Source organism: Centropristis striata, chromosome 8 (assembly GCF_030273125.1).
Source record: "Centropristis striata isolate RG_2023a ecotype Rhode Island chromosome 8, C.striata_1.0, whole genome shotgun sequence".
NCBI lineage: Eukaryota > Metazoa > Chordata > Actinopteri > Perciformes > Serranidae > Centropristis > Centropristis striata.
In genome coordinates, this window is record NC_081524.1 from 12,558,405 (window position 1) to 12,580,125 (window position 21,721).

General features: G+C 41.4%; 1 protein-coding gene across 1 annotated transcript in view; it reads right to left on the reverse strand.

The window, feature by feature from the left end:
- efna1b (ephrin-A1b) overlaps positions 1–20,483 on the reverse strand; it is a 33,117-nt gene extending 12,634 nt beyond the window's left edge. Inside the window, exons 1-2 of the mRNA XM_059339995.1 lie at positions 20,456–20,483; positions 19,798–19,893 (exon numbers count right to left, since the gene is read on the reverse strand). Coding sequence (XP_059195978.1) covers positions 19,798–19,802 — 5 coding nt within the window. The 5' untranslated portion in view covers positions 19,803–19,893; positions 20,456–20,483. The remainder of the gene's footprint in view (positions 1–19,797; positions 19,894–20,455) is intronic.
- Between the last annotated feature and the right edge of the window lie 1,238 nt (positions 20,484–21,721).

Sequence of the window (21,721 nt, forward strand, 5' to 3'; positions counted from 1 at the left end):
ATTTTAATAAATTATATATTGACAAGACTTTGGCTCTGGTTCTCCCAGTGGTTGTGTTCCAATCATTTGAGAACCCTTCGCAGAGAGGTGTGTATGTGCTCGCAGGCTGCTGTTGTCTAGGCACGCCGGTGTACTGATTACGTTTTGAAAGATAGTAGAGAATTATTACCATCTTATCAGCCGGTCTAATCTTGTGGTCTCCGCTTAGCCGAGTCCCCAGACAGGTAACGTTAGAAAACAAGCTTACAGATGGAGTGGATAAAGTCCAGACCATTTGGTGTCAGCGGGATTGTGGACCCAGCAGGAGAGGGCTTCCCTCGGGCAGGGATGGAGCCCAGCCTAGGTTAGCTGGTTCAGAGCTCCAGAGCTGCAGGGAAATAGGAGGGGGCATTATGTGTGTGTGTGTGTTGTGTGTATCTGCGCGTGTGTGATCCTCTCAGAGTGCCAGGACGTGTGTCTGCTTGCCCAGCCAAGCCTAAGGACAGTCAGACACACAGCCTGTCTGCACACACACACACACACACTAACAGTGACTGTAGATCCCGTAGGCAGTGGGGGGTTAATCATGGCTGAGGGTGCTTTTCCGTTCTATAATGTCTCCCAAAAAATGAGGGTAAAAGGAAGAGGAAGTGAACTAATGTGAGACAAGGAATAATGACTTCAAGTCTGGTTCAAGATAAATTTTCCCTATGTAAAACCTCTAGATGATTGAATTCACACAAGCAGCTATTCCTGTAATACACACCTTCTTCCACTTCTCCTCTTCTGTCACTACATACTGCTTTACACATATGTATTGATTCCCTCTAAGGAATGACTGAAATGCAAATACTGTTGCAGAAGTAGATATAGAAATAGAATGAGAGTAGATCGGGCATTGACCTATTTGCTAATTTGGCTGGTATGTAAGAAAACAGTGATTATTATTTGGGCTATGGTGACAGTGTATGTCACTGGGGTCTTTCTTAGAGCGAGAATTAGACCCACAAGGCCGCTCTTCATCTCATTTTCTGTAACCAGAACGTAGCATGAAAGCATTAAGTAATTAGCAAGCTAACAAGCTAACTAGCGGATCAGCTATTAGCGCTAATCCCAGCATGCTTTAATGCTACACTGGTTACAGCACTCAATTAGCAATAACAATGTGTTTCCTACGCTGTGTAAGTTTTTGTGTGTGTGTGTGTGTGTGTGTGTGTGCGTGTGGGGGGGGGGGGGGGGGGGGTAATTTTACTAACTGCTCACATGGTCGTTACGGCAAAACCTCACCTTAGTTAGTTACTTACTGTTACTTGCTGAAAGTTGATTAAACAGAAGTTAGCCCACTATAACGGTCACCAATTGAAAAGGGACCAATAAAAATGGCTGCCGATCTAACTATCCTGTTAATTTGTGTCTGTTCTGCTCTCATTCTATTTCTGTGCTTGCAGCAATTCCAAAACTAGCCAGTGATTCACGAGCTTCCGACTACTGACAACAGGAACCCCCACTTCTCACTCGTACACAACACTAGGGGTGACTGTCAGCAGACTTGGGCTGCTCTAACATGGGATCTCCTCATGATACGCTCATGTAACACATAACTAACCATGTAGCAAGATAGAAGCACAAATTTAGAAATTCACAACCCACAAATACACCTCCTCTCTGCCGCTGCAGCCAACAGTCAGATGGCTGGGATCTCCCATGCACGCTAACTATACATGTACACAAATACACAGAGAGAAGCCCACATGCGAAACAAACATTGAGTCGTCTCTGCAGGCTCTTATGATGGTGTTGTAGAAACCACGGATCACTCTTTGTGGGACTTAATCCTCCCACAGCCCATACAGGCACACACAGATACACACAGACAGGGAAGACCAGGGCTTTTGCGAATGACAGTAAAGCAGAGGAAACTTGATGGCTCAAAAAAGAAACTCAGAAAAAAAAGTGCTTGAGAGGATAGAAAGCTCGACAGCTCTAAAAGTGGATTAAAGAAAGTGTGGGGAAGACCTGACAGCCATACAAACCTCTCAGCAAACGGAAACCGGCTTGTTTATATCCTAGGGACTTGTCTCCAGGCGTCACAGTATCTGCCACGAGTTGTTCAACACGATATGGAAATCCCACAATTACATAACCTGCGTAATTAAGTAGAAAAAAAACAGAGCGCGTAGGGCTACCTGTACCTGGAAATGACTGCATTTTTTTCTCTTTTTTTTCGCAAATGCTTTCTTTATCACAGTGGAACTTGTGGAGAAGTTGTGGGGGGTGAAGAGAAATAAAACAAAAACAGATGGTTTCAGAGGAAGAAGGAAAGTATCAGCCGAGGTAGAATAAATGTTTCGATAAGAGGGGTTAAGGATATGTGGGAGACAGATATTTAGAAGAAAGAGTGAGTCCCCTCAGCCTATTAAATTTTCAGCCTCGCTTCTCTCTTCCACTTCTTCCTCTCCACTCATCCTGTCGGCCTCAGGCGGGGATCAGAGCCGGTCAGGGATCTCTGTCTTAAGATTTGAAGAGGTTTCCTGAGACACACACGGAAATATGAAGCAGGAGGGTTTTATAGAGAGGATAAATCTAAATGAGGTGGGGTGAAACTTTGAGAATAAGGGTGTTATGGATATAAGACACATGGAAACACTGGGCGCCAGCCACAACGAAACTTAACAAGAACTAAACAGGGATGGTAGAAAAATTGCTTTTGTTTCTACCCAAACACATGCATGTGCTTGCTCTGGTTTTTATTAGTTTTAAGCTGTGTAGGAGTGCAGCCGCATTAGAAAGAGGGAGATGTTATCTTGCTGAATACATTTCTGCTTCTTTTTTTGTCCTGGCTTTATCATGTCATCACTCATCATGCCCTCCAGCCAGTCTCAGCTGCTGATGCCATTTAGGCCTCTCCTTCTTAGCCTCTCCCTCGGTGAATAACCTTAGCTGTTATTGGAAAAAAAGGTCATTGGGAAGATCAACATTATGACAATGAAAAGGGTATAAAAGGGCTTATAGGGCCTAAATCACTGTAATATGCTCTGTATTGACTCTAGTTGATCACAGATTGCATTTCAAATAGTTGCCTTTTGTTCACCCAACCTCTGTCATTACTGCTAGCTTAGGCTTGTTAACACTTGGCATTGTTTCATCTACACATGGACAGCTTGTCACCCTGCTGCCCTCTGTCCCTTTATCCCCGGCCTCCTGCGGGCCCTTGGCCCTCTGGCTCATAGCGGCACACTCCGACAAGCTGCTCCTTCTGTGGCACCACAAAGGCATGTCTCCCGGCTTCTATTCACACCCATTCATCTGCATACAGGTGGTCGTCCCCATTCAAACACAGGGGAGGCACACTTCTGCTTAATAGCGCTCCATGTGTCTAGATTTAGCCCAGTTGGGGGGCGAATAGTGATTCTTGCAAAGACAAACTCGTAATGAGGCGGCGTTTCTGCTCTGAGCATCTTTTGGAAAGTCGCCATGGAGGCTGGGACGTTTCCAAATGTGCATCACATAAGCTAACCGAAACAAGCCAAGGACACGCATACAAACAAACTGAAACAATGTTGCATGTGTGTGTGTCAGTAGGGGGTAAATGATCCTCCTCCCTCCCTCCTGGACTAACACTGTCTCACTATTCAGACCGCAGGAATCATTAACTCGCCCAGTCAACAGGCACACTTCACTCGTTCGCTCCCTCCCCACCGCTCTGTCCTGCTTTCTGTCTCCCAGGGACTCTCACTACCATGCCCACGCACACACACACACACACCAGCACACAAAAGCACAAACAAACCCCGGTGAAATATTTAACCACGCTACTCATCTTGCATTGCCTCTGCCATCATTTGTTATACTGTATCTCCTTTTCTGTCTCCCTGTCTGTTCTCTCGGCTCATCTGTTGTCTCTGCTGTCTTTCCTTCCTTCCCTTCCTTCTGTTCATCTGTTCAGTTATTTCCACAGAGCCCTCATCAGCCCCTGGCCAGAACGTTCTGGGTACATCTCTGCCCGATTACTTTACTTTCTCTTGTTTTCTTTTCACATTGACTCGCTCTTGGAAGTCTCCCCTCTACTCTCCTTTATGCTCTGTTGCTCCCTTTCAGTTCCTGCTTCTCCTGTCTTGGTGCGGTCCGGTTTTCTCCTTGCTGCCTCCTTCCCTCCCCTCACTTTCAATCTTTTCTTATCCCTGTTTTTCTCTCCCCCTACAAGTACCTCGGGCAGTGCATTTGTTAGGAGAGAATCCATTATCCTCCTCCGTCCTCCCACCTTCTGTCCTCTTTATCTCTCTTTCCATCTCTTTCTGTATCTCTCTCTCTCTCTCTCTCTCTCTTTCTGTCTCTCTTCTCCTCACATGCTCCTGGCCCCAGCCCTATATTCATTAACATAGTGTTAATGATCCCAGATGGACTGACATGTACTCTATGGGGGCGAAGTGTGAGTGGCTTCTTCCAAGGGTGTGCGTGGGTGGTTGTGTGTGTGTGTATGTGCATGCACGACTGTTGGGTACATAATTGTGTGCACATATGTGCATGACTGTGTCTACATGTGTGCATGTGTGTGGGTACATGTGTTCATATCAGGATTTGGGAGAGAGAAAGAGATTGCTTGCTTCTCTCCAGGCAGTAGATTGCTCTGTTATGATGATATGCATCTTTTATGCCCTTCTTTCAGAAAGCCAACAATAGAATTGATCAGACTGCAGCTGAGGAGGGATGTAAGTTCACAAGGAATTTGCTCTGCATTTGAATATAAAGTGAGTGAATTGAGTTGTGATCCTCCTGTACTTTAATGTAAAAAGACTGAACTCCAAACAATCAGCTCTAAAAAAACAACTTTGAAGGGTTTTATCACTTCAATAAAACACAATAGCTTTGTCATGCATATTGGGATCTCCCCACCTTAGGGACCAGTTTCTCACTATTAGGGACACCTGAGGAATTCCTAATTTAGAAAAAGCTGCATATAAAAGTAAACCCCAACAATATGAATGAGTATTTTGACTGAGAAACACTGTAAACCCATGGTATTTGTCAATAGATGATTCTATCAAACGATCAGGCTTCTATTTCCTCAAAGAAATTGTCACTTTGTTCTACAGACAATCATCAATATATGAACGCAGTATGACATCACAACATGAGTGACTGTTTGTGTACTTTTATATACGAGATCTTGTCAAAGGAATAGTTTGACATGTTGGGAAATAAAAATGAATGCACGTAACTGTAAAACCACTAAATATTATTGGCTTTACATTTTGTCTATGTACACATTAAAGAAGAGAAATACAATGAAGTAATTAGGGAGCGGTAGAGGTGCTAGTAGAACATTTTTTTGTACTAGGCTATTTTTGGAGTTTTCTTAAAATCAAGCAAGTTTGCAGTCAGTGTTACGAACCAAAATGCATTGAAATCCAGTGTTCCACGTGTGCATAAAAATGTCCCTTTTTAAAATATGAGACCTTTAACGTGTTTTAAATACAGAATTGTTTACTGGTTAGCAGTCTTCTGCTTTAGCTGGTGCATTGCAGCATATCTTAAAAATGTTTTGGCATTTTTTTGCTTTATTGATAGTGATAGAGTGAAAGGAGGTGATAGAGGGGAAGACATGCGGCAAAGGGAGCTCAGGCCGGATTCGAACCCGGCTCCGCCGCAGCAAGGACTCAGCCTATATGGTAAGCGCTCTACCAGTGTGAGCCACCGGGACGCCCTCATTGCAGCATATCTTGGCATGTTACTACCACCTGTTGATCCGTATGAGACTGTTAGGTAGGAGTGTGTCAATCACACGTGGATGCACAGGATAAACAAAGCGAGTACCCACTCATGAGATAAAAGCTCGATAGCACTACCAGAGAACAAAATCCCTGAGAGAGCCTTTAAGAGCGGGGTCAATTGTTTGTCAACTTCTCACAAGAAAGCTTATTCATTAAAGCTGTATAGCAGCTATAAAAGGAAATCTTAGTGTTGCAGAATGCAATAACATTTTATACAGTAGTGTATTTCTAACATTGTGGCATGATTGTGAAGAAGATCCTTCACAATATAATGCCACTGTACAGAAAGTGAAGGCCATAAAGGCAGTGGTGTGTCGAACCTTGAGTGGCCTGCACAGAGTCCTTCATCTTACTCCTCCAGTATGAATTAAAATGCCAACTGTAAGCCCAACAGCAGTTACTTCATTAACATTTGTGTGGCTGAATGAAAGCAAATCTCTGCAAATCGCTGCTTTAGCTCTAAAGGATTTATGTAAAGTCTGCGTGGCGATGTAGCTCCTGTTAAAGCTAAGCATATGAAAATATCAGTGATTAAGCAAGCAATCATCATTTATCTTTTTGTTTGGCGGAGCGACCCTGAGACTCATAACATGCATGCTATGCTGAACGCGTCTATGGATAGGCCTTGAGGATCAACAAGTTAGAGAAGGCAAGAAGTTAATAGCCTGCTGCTAACCAAGTTTAGGTCCTATGACGTGCACGCACACACACATCAACACACACAGTCTGCTAAGGTTACAATGTTACAGGTGCAAGGGCAGGGTGCATGTATGTGTGTCATGGATACGTTAGCATTCTTTAAATGCATACACACATTGCTTGACCCCCCCCTCCAAATATAGTTGACTGCATGCTCACTAGTAGCATAAATCCCAACTTAAACACCACAAAAGTTTCCATCCAATAAACAGCAAAACAACTAAACTTTTCCTTTAAATAATTTCTCTGCAAAACGTCTTTTTCTCTTAGTGGTGTTTCTTTTTTTTCTTTCTCTCATGAATGCATCCAACTCAGTCATGCTGTTCTCTGCCTCCTGTTCTGTCTCTCTGTTCTTTCTTTTGTCTATCATTGGCATGGTCACGCTCATTGCATAATCGCACAGTCGCTTAATTATCAAGAACGTTCAGTCTGGCACTTGCTATGTCAGGGGGCTGTCCCTGTTCCCTTCTACACAGAAACAGAAACAGAAACACACACACACACACACACACACACACACACACACACACACACACACACACACACACACACACACACACACACACACACACACACACACACACACACACACACACACACACACGCATACATACACACACACACACACACACACGCATACATACACACACACATACACTAAATCGATCTCCAGCTTTATCTAAACCATCATCTCTGCATCTCTTGTTTTCTCCTGTTGAGCACAAGCATGGTATAATGCTAATGCACCACTAGAAAAACACCTGTGGATGTAATTACAACTTCCAATATAACACTGGCAATTCCACCCACACGCAGCCACTCAGCCACACATCCAGACTTATTATGCCCTTCTGTGCTAGATTTTCTATGCATGTTTTTATTGCAGGTTTTTGCCGTTTCACATCCTCTGTAAAGGATCCCTGAGATCACATTGTGCAAATGCTGATAATGACATGAGTACAAAGAGGAGTCACTCAGAATGGGAGCCCAGATGTGATCATTGAGCATCTGTCTAATGAGACACTGGAAATGAATTTAGTGAGCACAGTCTATTAATAATTGATGTGCTCCCTAATCAAACAGGAGATGTGTATTTGTTTGTGTGTTTGTGTGTGCACCACTTGGCAAAAAGTGGTCACCATGGTGATCTCTTCAACCAGGGTCTCCTAATGACACGAGTGGGCGGCAGTGTCTAGTCCAGCTAGCACACAAAAGGCAAACACACATGTACACACTCATATCAGGTTTTCTATTCTAGTGAGAAATATGGAACATGGAAAGATTCACTGGAGGTGTTCAAATTCATTTTTACAACATCTCATTATCTTTATAATCAATCCTGTTGGCTGTGATATTAGTTTACACACTGTAAGTTGTGTAGACCTGTGGACTGATGTGGCAAGACTGCAACAGTCCAGCAGGATAAGGAACATGAGTGATCAGATCTGGGCCAAAAGACACAAGGTCATTTCCTTGGCAATGATTTTGGAAATGTGGCAGTTGAAGACACAAAGTTGAGAACCTACATTAACAAGCAGATTAGACAGGTTCAGCTTTTGTTGGTGGTTGAAGTTCTGCTGCAGGAAACTTCATATTGTGTCAGATGGTCATTACTCTTACATAGCCAGGCATAACAACACAGCACTCATTTTCACTTTGCTATAGGGAGCCAAATTGTCTGGGTTGTTAGTTTTTCCTTAAACCAATCACAATCGCGTTGGGTGGCAGTAAGCCCCGGATACAGGAAGTTAATATATCGAAGTTAATATAGGAGATCTGCACAATATAATGGACATTTATAATTCAGTCCAAACACACAGACTGGCCAATCAAAGCCAAGTATCAGCCCACTTTGACCTCTGACCCTCTGCTCCATAGATTCTCATGCAGTCGTTTTAGATTTTCATCATATTTTCTCTAGTCATGATTCAATTTTCGTTTTTTACTATGAATTTAAGGTTTTCTTTACAACCTTCCTTGCCCTGTTGGAAACTTCAAGTGATGTTGGCGTGGCCTCACATCTCAGAAATTAATTGGGTGAGTGCAACGATGGTGCCAGTGCAAAAAAAAGAAAAAATTGCGAGGATGGCGGAAACCATAGAAATCTGACCACAAGCAAAATCCTTACCCGGGTCCTTCTCTCCCACACTAACCCCAAAAGTCAGTATGGGGACCCGCCAACATGTCCTTAAGAACCAAAATGTCCTCATTAGATCAATGAGCTTTCAAGCACATTCTCACAGGGGCTAAACCCGACCACACACACACACACACACACACACACACACACACACACACACACACACACACACACACACACACACACACACACACACCACACACACACACACACCCAAGGAGGTTTGGATGGTGTATTCTTGGACGAGGGATACATGCACATGTTCCTATCTCAGTGCTGCCAAACCTGATCAGCACTGGGTCATCCACACACACAGGTAGGAATGCTTCACTTGAGTGATTTATGGTCTCACAGGCACTGAAATCATCCAAGTAAACTGAGTGTGGACAGGTTGTGCATCCAGTTTTGTGGTGACAGCAGGTGACGGGTTGAAGGAAGGTCAGGTCACATATTGAAGGTTATTGGGAGTTAAAACAGGCAGTGAATGTAAGTTCAGTTGGGGCGGTGGTCTCCTCCCGAGCTCTTAACAGCTAACAGATGGTGTCCTCTAACAGAATGGACTAATGGAATAAAATACTCTGATTCAGTTAGACGCACGCACAAACACACATTGATCCTGCAAGGAAGGAGGCTCATGGGGCCCTGGTGGATGTTTTTCAGATCATTCAGTTGCGAGGAAAGGGAGGATCTTTTGGAGAAGCCTTTTCATCAGGGACTCTACTCATTCAAATGAAATGTTCTTTTCTGATGTGGGCTTTTATAGGACTGTCAGAGACGGAATATGCTCACAATCAAGACATCTTAGTCACTGTGGCAAGATGCACAATCATTGCAGCCTCAAAAATGAATGTGATGCATCGCAATAAATTTTGCAGATTACACGGCCCTTGATCATATTTGATTTTGACACAGACACTGAGACTGGAAGTGATTCCCAAACGAAATCAAAATTGGATGGATGCATGCAAGCAAAATGAAAACTTTGTAGACATATTTGGCTTTGATCGCTGCCATCTGCAGAGGCCTGCTGGCCAAACCTGTCAAAGTCTTTGCATTGTTTGGAAACATGGAGTCACAGACTCGACAGGTCCCAGATCTCCATGTAACACTGACCTCAGACTTGAAATATTGAATGATTATTCACTGGTAGGATTCCTACATCCTGTACTCATTAATGGGAGAATAATGGTGAACTGGGTAATGATTTAAACCAAGAGACCATGAAACTCCTTTGGTTGATGGCTTACATTAAGAAAACCTTTTTTTGTTGGCATTAAAAGTTTTCTCAAGTTTTATGTTTAAATATGCAAATGAGGCGTTGTTTTAGTAAATATGTGCTAAATTGCATACATTTCCAAAACAGAAATCCTGTTTAATGTTGTTGTCATATTAAAATCAAAGGTTTTTAAAGGTTACTTTTTTTATCCCTCCATAAATCAGAAATTAGGGTCACCAGTCATGGAAAAAAGAAAAATATCGTCATGTTTTTTTGGGAATAAAATGTTCTATAAATCAGGCTGTGAATGATATATGAACAAACCCCTCAGTAAAAACCTTCAGAATATAGATAGGAAAGAAACTGGAAAGTTCTGTGTGTGGAAGTGGTACTGAAGTGGATATTTCTGGCTGTATGAGAAAAATAACTGTTTTCGATACATTGGCCTAAAAATATGGTTGTAAAATTCCATTAAATATTTATAAACTTTATAGGAAAAGAAAACATGTTATAAAGCCTACATACACCTTTAACTTCTGGTCAAAAGTATCCTTACAGTGGGAGCATGTTATCTAATACAGAGGTCAGGTTACCTGGGATACACTTTAAGGGCAGGTCAGGGGAGGCTACACAAAGGAAGAATCAAGGAACAGTACCGGACAGGATTACTTACCTCCTCAAAGTCTCTATTGTTACTCTTACACGATTAAAACCAATCGCATTACTGTGCTCACGTCCATGCGGGGGAATAAGGTATGAGAGGAGACGCAGCTAGTCTGGTTATAACAGGCTTAAGGTTAAGGGCTGTGAGCTTCAAAACACTACGCATCATCCCTCTGAACTCTCAATATTTGTCATCTAATCTCTACAGTACTTCACTTGTGAAGTCTCACATCTGTTGTAAGTTAAACTTCAGCTGGAGAGGATATCGAGAAGGAGGAATTGAGTATTAGAACGAAGCCCGGAGTGTCACAGAGGATTGATTTTATGGTCGTCACAGTGCATGTGGGACCCCTCCTCTCTTTAATCTTTTCCTCTCCATCAATAGAATAAAGGATCTAATCCCATTATTGGATATTTAAGTTAAGTGGGTTAACGACAGTGGCTATGCCTAACACAGGGATGAGGGTGTGTTTGTGAATATGTGTGTACACTCAGCACACTAGTGTGTTTCTGTGTGAAAACACGATGGAGTATGTCAGTGCATTGGCCTGAATCAGTCAAAGAAAGATGTCAGATTTGAGAAATGAATGCTGCGAATAAAAAAATAGCTTATGCCCTAATCAACATCACATTGAGGTTTGTGTGTTTCAAGTGTGTGTAAGCATGTTTGCATCTGCATCACATTCACTTTCATTAACATGCTTAACCCTCCTGTTATGTTTGTTTCTCAGGAACAGCAATAATGTTCGTGGGTCAATTTGACCCGGGGCACGTTTAATTATCCAAAAGTGTCAGAAACTTAAAAAAAACCATATAAACATTGTTATATTTCATCATTGACTCAATTACTAACCATTTCAATCAATATTTAGTGCAATGGTGTCTTTCACCTCTCACAGATCATGGTTCAGTGAGAACAATTCACTCGCTTTTCATAAAAAATGCATGTTAAAACTTTTGTTATGTACCTTGGAAAGACCTACATCTAAAAAATATAATGCTTTAACATGACATTGATTTTTTTCAAAATTTATTTTACATTTTTAATTTTTTTCTTTTATGAAAAAATACTTTTAACTATTATTTTTATTTATTCTTTTAACTTTGAAATGGGTCAATTTGACCCACAACCTAACAGGAGGGTTAAATTCTGTTAACTGTTGGTCATCATGTTTTCTTTCTTAGATATTTGGGACTTATACGTTGTGTACCATTTGATTTAATGTATGGAAGGATTACTGAGAGGGCCTACTGGGCACAAACCCAGGGACCCAGAGTGATAAGGAAGAGACCCAAAATGAGCACAAAGAAACAGAGAACAGCTACAAGGAGACACAAAAGCCTAGAAAGAGACCAAAACAACCACAAAGATATCCAAAACAGACTCACAGCAACTACGAAAAGGAGGAAAACAACCTCAAAGAGACACAAAACAACTACAGAGACACAAATTGACTACACTGAGACACAAAACTGTTACACAAAACAACCACAAATAGATAGAAAACAACTTTAAAGAGAGGCAAAACTACTACAAAAAAGGGACAACACAGACAAAATAACTACAATGACACCAAAACAACCACTTAGAGATGCAAAACAGATGCCAAGAGATACAAAGACACTCATGAAGACAAGGAGGAAAACAACCACAAAGAGACACCAAACAACTACAAAAAGGGGTATATCAACCACAGACAAAAATAACTACAAAAAGACTACTAGTGCAAATTGACACAAAACTACTAGAAAGAGATACAAAACAACAAAAATAGCCTAAACAACTATAAAATCTGTGTCTTGCTGCTCTGCATAAAAGATGGCGGGACTTTTGCATGACTATGTCCAGAGTAGGGTGTATGTTTTTCTTTGGTCTTAGATTGTGTAAAGTTCCCTCCTTACTGTTGCAAAGTACCATTCTGCCTCACTTGCTGTCAAAAAAAATATCAATCTTCACTGCAAAAACATTACTCTTTAATCTTACCCTGTGTGACTAAAGAGGATTTCCAAATGATTGGGAGCTTCAGGTGCATTTAGCATTCATGTGATCCACTAAGCAACACTGATATGGATTTCAATAAAATGTCAACTTTTGAAATTGATTTGTACTGCTGGCCTCCAACTCCGCGCTGTGCATTTTGACGGCATAAAAAATGGGTAGAAATAAAATGTAGCAAACTTGAAATTTCATTAAAGGTAAGCTCGGCGGATGATATGAATGCCAAATAAATCAGTGAACCCTGACGGCTCGGAAAAGGCTCTCAAGTCGAGCTCTCTCAAGGTTGCCGTATTCTGAGAGGTGTGTATGTTTGTTGATAAGCAAGTGGCTGGTAAACTGCCTTTGCAATTGCAGATTTTGCATTTGAAGTGGCATTTTTTGGGATCTAAGAAGAGGGAAGGAGTGTCGCTTGGCATGTGCAGCACACAGTGTGATGTGTGTTTGTTTAAGCTGCATGGTCAGTGTAGAAGTTGACTGTTTTCTCACTATTCCCGGAACAATCTTAACTGCAGTCCTTCGCTGTGGTTAGCTCGCTGTGGTTCAGGGCTGCACTCATGTGCTAACACTACTCTCTTTCTGTTACACACACACACACACACACACACACACACACACACACACACACACACACACACACACACACACGACCAATCCCTGTAGTTTTGCATCACCTCTTTGCTGGCCTCCACTCCATCATGACCGCACTGGAAATTATTCCCTCACTACAAATGCCTGCCAACAGGGTTGCCGGTTCAATTCCCTCTCCAGCTGTTTGTCTTGTATGTCTCTGTAGAAGCAGGGCAGAGAAATAGCCAATGATACGCAATAGGTCAGCTCTGACATTTCTAATTACAGAACAGGACGTAGCAGAGAGAGGGCTTTTAATGCACTGTTGTCTGTTCAGACTGACTGCCATAATTACAATCAGGCTGGATTCAGCCTGGCAGAGCCGGGCCCCGTCTATAGGGGCGAGGTGCTAAACCACCCGTGGCTCTCATTAGAGGACATGGGCTAATGAGTGCACTCCACACACATACACTGGGAACACACGCGAACACACACACACACACACACACACACACACTGTGTCCAGAGTTCACTACTTTTACTGCATTCTGGCGAGCTTAATTTCACACTTTTGCCTCCAGTGACACACAGGCAGACCCAGGCACCCTAAGAGGGTGTGATTTTAAATAGAGTTGTTATGAATGGAGCTGGGAAAGAGCCAATTAAGAGTGTGTGATTCTAATTATGCCATTCATTTTACGGCGCCTCAGTCCACAAGGGAGCCCGGGAGTGCAGGAAATGAGCATCAGGGTGAAGTTTAAGGCAGAAATAAAATGGTAGAAATAGGTAAGAGAGAAACGGTTTCCAAAGACATAAGGAAGTGGAGATTTAGAGAGGGAGAGAGAGAGGGGTAGGGTGAGGGGGAAGAGAGGGGTAACCTGATCTCTGTCCTGATAAAGCCATATTTATTTTGGAGGGTAACAGAAACAGCTCCGTGTCACTACGCAGATCTACAGGGCCTGGGGAGGAGAGGAACGACTGAGTGTGATACCGGCAGAGAAAGCAAATGAGGCAGAAATATGCAGATTGGGTTCAGGAGATGAGACATGAGGAAAGAAAATGTAAGATTAGAAATATGAAATAAGTGACAAGATTACACTAAAAAGAGAAAGGAAGAGAGCCGTGAGAGAGGAGCCGGGACTGAATGAACGAGGGACTGAGATAGCCTGCTGGCTTGTCTGAAAAGGTTTGGTGAAGTCAAATAGCACATCAATTATTGCTCTCCCACATGAACCAGAATGATTTATGGTGAGATAACAGAAAATGTACATGAGCAGCTGTTGTTTGGAAAGCTGGAATCAACATGGCAGCTAAGAAAAACAGAAATCAAGCTTACATGGAAAAAGGGTGATTTAAATTTTAAATGCCAAGTCAATGAAATCATAGTTTTTTGAGGTATACACCCAAAGAACATACGGTTCTGGACTGTAGTGGTCTCTTGGGACTGGGTGGTCTATTTCTGAGTGTTTGGGTGGGGTGCATGTGCTTTAGGGTTGAGCAATGAGGTGTGTTTGACTCATGTTGAACTACATCTATGGCACTGTCAGTGTTTTTATTACGATTGGTGTTGACTTTTCTGCAGAGAATGACTTAATGTGTGGACACACGGCAGTCTAAACAAGAGCAGCATCACTCAGATTGTCTGTCTGACCCAGTAAAGAAAACATTGGATAAAAAAAGAAAAAAGGGGCGTATGTACACATACAGTACGTGCAACTTGTCAGTGTCCATCCAAACGGATTGCCCTGACCTACATGTTGCTGTCCGTAGTTTCAGACAGCTAACAGTAGGCTAAGCCCTGCTTATGGACAACATTACGGACACCTATTACAGCTTAAAGCATCCTGGTCCCGTGCCATTAGTACAGTGTTAATACAGCTGTCGGAGAAAATGAAGGTTGCACATTTGCTTGTGTGAATTAAGCAGAAAGATGTTTCAGAGGGGAGAGTGTATTTAGGGCAGTTTTCCCAGACTTTCAGCCCTGATCCCTGTGTCCTTAATGCAAGTTCCAGTCCACTAGAGTCTCTGCAAATTAAGGACTGGTTATTACAGTCGAACCTGGGTCGGCCTGCTCGGTCTCTGCGGGTCAGGAGGATCAGACAGATTCAGACAGACTGGATTTAATTGACACAAGGCTGAGAGACAGAAAGGGCAGACAGTAAGCACTCTGTCTCACATACTGTATCCATCAGAAAGCCACATTTTCTTGTTTCTGTCAAGCCGGAGTTGTGGCGAGATGAAAGGATCTGAGAGGTTTATGCAGACAGAGAAGGATGGATGCTGGGATGGAAAAAGGGGTACGAGAGCAGAGGGTGTCAGACTGTAATTAGGTCCTGCTTTAGACTGGCCAGTCAGTCAAGGTAACCTTGGCAACAACAGCTGGGTGGTATTATGGGATGTAGAAGTGGTGATATACTCACACAGAACAAGCTGCCAGCACAAACCCCCCATGGGGATACAGTGAAATGATGCTAATAAATATAATATTGCAGCTTTAATAGAAGGAAGCAGGTACGTGAACATTCACTCGCTGCATGCAAATGTGAACATGATGTATGTGTTATTGCCATGAGTCACACGTGTAAGCGTACGTGTGTTAGGTCATGGCGAGCTCCACATTTGTGAGAACTATTACCCAGGTGTGTGTGTGTGCACCTTGTTCCAGGATAGATAAGAAAGCCAATGAGAAAGAGATATAAAACAAGAGAGGGAGAGCCTGTATGGTTGTTTTCCATTATCATAACTCAATAAAACTTTTATCTTACGAGTGTACGTGCAAAGTTCAGCCCTGTTTCTCAAGAACGGACTTTGAGAGTTGGGTTGTTTTGGCCGAACAGACGATGTAAATTGTGAACTCAGCTCTGAAACCTTTCTTTCTGTGAGTCTGGCTGGAATCCATTTAACTCCCACAGAGACAGGCACAGCAATACTCACTAAGGCTCACACAGGCACTATTGTCCCTTCCTCAGACCACCATTGTCTCTGTGTGTGCATGCATGTGCATAGTTATTGCCTTGTGCAGCAGTGTGTGGAAGGTATCCGTCAGTGTATATAAGCATGTGGTATTATGTATGCATGCCCGATGGCATGCCAGAATGTCTTAGAAGAAGGGGCTCCAGGACTATGGGGTTGGTAGACTAAAAAAACCCTACATGGAGTGTGAAGCTAAAGAAATACAAAGAAATTGGAAGAAAGCAAACATTTTCACATTGGATTTATGTTGACATGGCCTGCAAAAAATGTTAAAAATCCATGTCAAAACAATGCAATCAGGCTTTAGTGCAGTGTGGCTAAATATTATTCCCATACTGTAATACCAAAGAAGAAAAAAAGTCACAGAGAAAGAAAAGAAAGAGCAAACTCTCCAAGGATCCACGTGGCCTTTTGTCTTATCGCAAATTAAACAAGGTGACATCATGCCTGCTGGTAAGGCGGGTCACTGATACTACACTGTTTACATCATCTAGAAACACTACTCCTGTTTACCTCACTACCTGCTCTGGGTTCCTTCATCTGTCCACTCCTGTGTGATGCCATGATGCTGTCAGCATTATTCCAGGCACTGAAACTTGAAACCTTCCGCCCAACGATACACTCTATGATACCCGTTTAGTATTACCACTTGAGTACACCTGAAAATTGCAGCTTGTCTGTTCTTGTTAGCTCAGACTTTGATTTGGTTTCAGGAGATGAGCCGAGTGAGCTGAGCAAACAGTGAAATGCAGTAAATCTGTGAAGCAATAGGTGCTAAGAATCTCACTGAGAAGTGAGAATTTCCTACAGCACACTGTATCTTTTTGCCATAATAGCCAAGGCCACAAGAAATGACTTTTTTCTTTGGCTGCATAGAAATACTCTCAAACCATTATTTTACCATATTTTACACTGAAAAACAAAATCAAGGTTGTATGCTATTCACGTGTTGCTTAGTGCTTTTGCCTTTTGTGAAGCACATATACTTCACATTCATGCTAAATGCAAAACTTGAGGCTATTGAATGAAATGTTTGTGGTTTCCTTTCAATATGTCAGAAAAAATGCAGGAAAACAGAGCTCAAATGACAAACCTTAAGGGTAGAAATAAAGAGCTGTACTACATCTATGTACTGTAAGTCTGACACTACAGAACCCAGTGTGGCCCAGCTCTCGATTCTAGGTCAGGAGAGATCAAAGGCTCTTCCCCTCTCCCCCCCGTCCTCCCCATCATTTCACGCTTGCATCAATCACCCAATCTCTTGTTTGGCTTCGCTGCCATTTCCTTGTACCACAGAGCTCTCTGTGTCTGTCAAAACTGTTTGTCTCTGCTCAGTGATGGATCTGAACAGAATTCTGTTTGTGTCCAAAGGGAAACAATTAGTTCAGTGTTCGTGTGTGTGTGTGTGTGTGTGTGTGTGTGTGTGTGTGTGTGTGCTGGGGTTGTGGGTGTGTGTACCAACGTGAGAAGAGCAGGCGTTCAAGGCTATCACTAAACAAACTCATTAAGCGACCATTTGTTAGAACTAAGACAGGACTAAACAAGATATAAAGCCAAAAAGGAGAATAGAGAGAGATCTGACATTAATGTGGGAGAGAGAAAAGGAGAGAGGAATTCAAAAAAGAGAGAGGGCGACAGTTTGTTTGGGCTTAATGATTACGGAATGTTTGCTGATCTCTGGTCGGATCGGAAAACTTTGGGTTTTCAGTCTGCACAAATACACATATGAGAAGATATTGACTACTACTAAAATTGATATGCATGAGATGTTACACATGATGGCACTGATGGTACTTTCTTTCACACTGTGTTATTGCTAAATTAACTACAGGAGGGGAAGGACAGGCCCTCTTTCCCAGTCACTGAATAATATAATCAGTAATATTGTTCATAAACACAGAACTGAAATGATAAAAAGTATGCCTTGTGAAAAAAATCAGGACAATAGTTCACAGTTCTGTATAATATTATCTATCTATAAAAGCAAGAAGCATATGTGTGTGTGTGTGTGTGTGTGTGTGTGTGTGTGTGTGTGTGTGTGTGTGTGTGTGTGTCTAGGGAATATCTCACTGACCGTTAGTCAGACTGACCTAAAATTTGGTATGTGGCTTGCGCATGGCACGAAGGTGTGCATCCTCGATTTTGAAGATTTTTGAATTCATTTTTCAAAATGTCATCATTATTTACGTAGAACGTGTTGCGGCATTGCACTGTTTCCGATCGGACACCTTTTAGTGGAGCTCCGCCCCATTGTGTGATAGGCCTATTCTATATACAATTCACTCTGGATTTCAACGCCTGACTCATCTCATCTGTAAGTCTATTTAGCCTACCTATTTTAGTTTTAAAGTGTGCTACAAGGTTCGATTTTTCAACAATATTTGAATAGTTTCCAATGAATATCAATGTTCAATGTGTATGTGCTGGATGGTGTGCGTACCTTATGAAAAGTAAGTGTTTTATGGAGTTGCAGACATTGGAGTGGTCTGCATGTAGTGTGCAAATTCTGTTATTCGTGATTAGCATGCTAAGCAGAGATTTAGCTTTATTCACTTCTTATGTTGCATTACTATGTAATTCAGGGATGACATTCCTGTTGCTTAGCATAATGCCCATAATCATTTGATAAGAGATACTTACATGCAATATAGTATATCAGCTAATTGGGTTCATGTTAATGTAATTTTAGTGCAGCGTTCTGCGTAATGTGCTATCTCACGATTAGCATGCTAATGAATATATACTTCCTACGGGCACTGCACTAGCTCTCATAATAACCGTTAGTTGTAGTTTTCATATATTAACTTATGATTCTGCTCTATTGTATTTACTCTAATCTAATGTCAGTACTAATTTGATCATATCATATATAGGTGCATCTCTATGAATTAGAATATCATATAAAAGTTTATTTATGTCAGTAATTCAATTTATTTAAAAAATAATGTGTTATTTCAAAAAGTTGAAATAACACATTATATAGACACACAGAATGAAACATCATGTCTTAATTTATTTAATGTATTCTAATTATTATGATTATGGCTTACATTTAATGAAGACCTAAAATTCAGTGTCTCAAAAACATTTTTAAATTACAAAAGACCAATTTTAAAAAGTATGTTTAATATGGAAATGCTGGCCTCTAAAAAGTATGTCCATCTAGGTATATGACTCAATACTTGCTTGGGGCTGTTTGACTTGAACTACTGGAAATTTCCAGTTTTCCATCATATTCTAATGTATTGAGATGCACCTGTATTTTCTTTTATGGCTACTCAGCGTTGATGTTTATGGTATTTCTCCTATATGAGATCATTATAACAAGTCCCTGTCCAGAGTCTCTGCAGATAATGGGGAAGTGAATTGTCTGCCAGTTGCAGGTGATGCAGCAGCAGCAGCCGTAGCCAGAGCTGAACAGAGTAGGCAGGATAATCATACAGACACCCACAACAGGTTAGCTCAGAGTGCAGAATAAGCTATTAGCTAATAGTCCTGGGCCTTGGGATTTATATACCAGTGCAAAGTACTGGAAGGTGGGCGATTTCTGCACAAAGGAAGAAACTTGTTTTAAGGTAAGATAGCTCACACTGTTAATGTGTGTTACGGCTGTACAATGAATAATGGAAACATATGTCAGGCTGTGGGATCATGGTTTGGAGAGCAATTCTGTGCTATTTTACACTCCATGTCAGAGGGAATTGTTGTACTTACTTATTATCACCTGACAGCTGTACGGGTAGATTTTCAGATGACCCTTATAATTACCAGCTGTAAATCAATGACTCACCCCATGTTGCCTTAAATTCTAGAAGAAAACTTTGCCTCCATGATGATTGGCATGCAGGCGCACTGTTCTCTGTGCAAGTCTGAGGAAGCACTGCACCTGCACATGCATGAGATAGTAGTGGTACATTAATACATATATAAATGGTCATTTTAAGGGTGAAGTATGCCTTTAAGGGTTTACTTTAACAAAAATGTAAGCCTTTTGTCTTGTGACCTCTTAGAAAACCATTGTGTAGTTGGAGGCCTGTGTTACATTTTAGATGTGTCTTAATTGTTAACAGTCAAAGAGACATTCATTTCTAAAACTCCTGACAAGATTTGATTTCTTTTTTTTATTTAAAATACATATTACAGTAATAACTCAATATTGGACAAAAAAGGGCAAGGGGAATTTAAAAATACTGAAAATGTCTCCCCTCTGCTGTGCACACTATAAAGCCTTACAGTTATACATTTCATTCAGAACATCTGTGTTTGACAAGTCAAATATCTACCGAGATCCTGTATAGCTAGTGGTTTATTATGTATACTGGGATATATTTTTGTCATTACCATCAAAAAACACAAATGTCAGAATTATAAATTACTCAATATAGCTGCAAAAAATCAAACATTGTCTATGACACCCACTTAGTGGACTAAATATCATGTCCACTTACCATTTTGCAGTGATAACAGGAAGACATTTTCTGTAGAGACGAAGAAGCAAAAATATCTTACTGAGTAATGCACTCTCACTTTGTTACACTCGGGAACTCTTGCTGTTACTACCACTATCACCTCCACTATCACCACTGCGGTCTACACCTACATATTAACAATAGCTGGATAAGTCCAGGCATGTTTCTGAGAGATGGTGAAAGGGATGCTGGGAAATGTAGGAAATCACTTACAAGCAAATTTATAATATAAAAAGTAGGATTACAATACAGTGTGAACAATATCAGTACAATGCTGCAATGAGGAGAACCAGAACCATTTATCTAACTTGTTTATTGTTTATTTTAACCATTTGTTTTATTCTCTAAAGAAAAACGGATGGTGTGTTGCTGTGTGTGTACTTTGTGTGTGATTATCAGTGTAAGACACCACCTCTGTGCCTGTATGTCCAGATGTTTCCAGATTGTTATTTTCCTCTCTCTATCCCTCCACTTCTCTATCATCCATCATCCTTCGCCCTTCTGTCCTGCTCCACTGACTTACTGCTGTTGATTTGTGTAATCCCCACCTTTTATCTCTTTTCCCTCTCCCCCCCAAGCCAAGTCTTCATCATGTATTTGTGCGTCCATCACTCTCAGCATTTAATCTCATCACTGATACATGTGGTATTTTTTCGGACATGTCATATATAACTCTTCTGTTGAGGGCTTGAGTGTATTTATAGACTGTAAACTAGAATGGTATAACCCCCCAATAGACATGTGTGTTAATATGCTGTTGATGCCAAACCGAATCAAGGCCAGCCTGCAGGATGTGTGTTAATGAGGCGTTTGAATTTATTCTAATGTACTTCACTATGTGTGCCAGTGTGTGTGTGTTAGCCCTGTGTTTTTTTTATCTGGGTCTGTCTATGGGAGTATGTTACACAAACTAATATGTTCGTCCTTAGTGAAGACCTAAGGGAGAACATGGGATCAAATCTCCCCTGGTGCATTAAATCACATCAAGAAGTTCTGTTTAATTAACCTGTTCTTGATGCACAACCCAAAATAGATGTTTTCACTAGACTATCATGTGTGCCAGATAAATTTAAAAGTTTAGGGACCCATTTTTTATGATGGCACGCAATGCAAGGAGAGTGCTGAATGTCCATGTGGATGTTTTTTTTTTTTGGTAATTTAATTGTGGCACAGGCTTACTCGTAAAATAGGTTGATGGGGAGGAAATCATTATCAATAGATGCGGTGGGAGCAGGCATCCGTCAT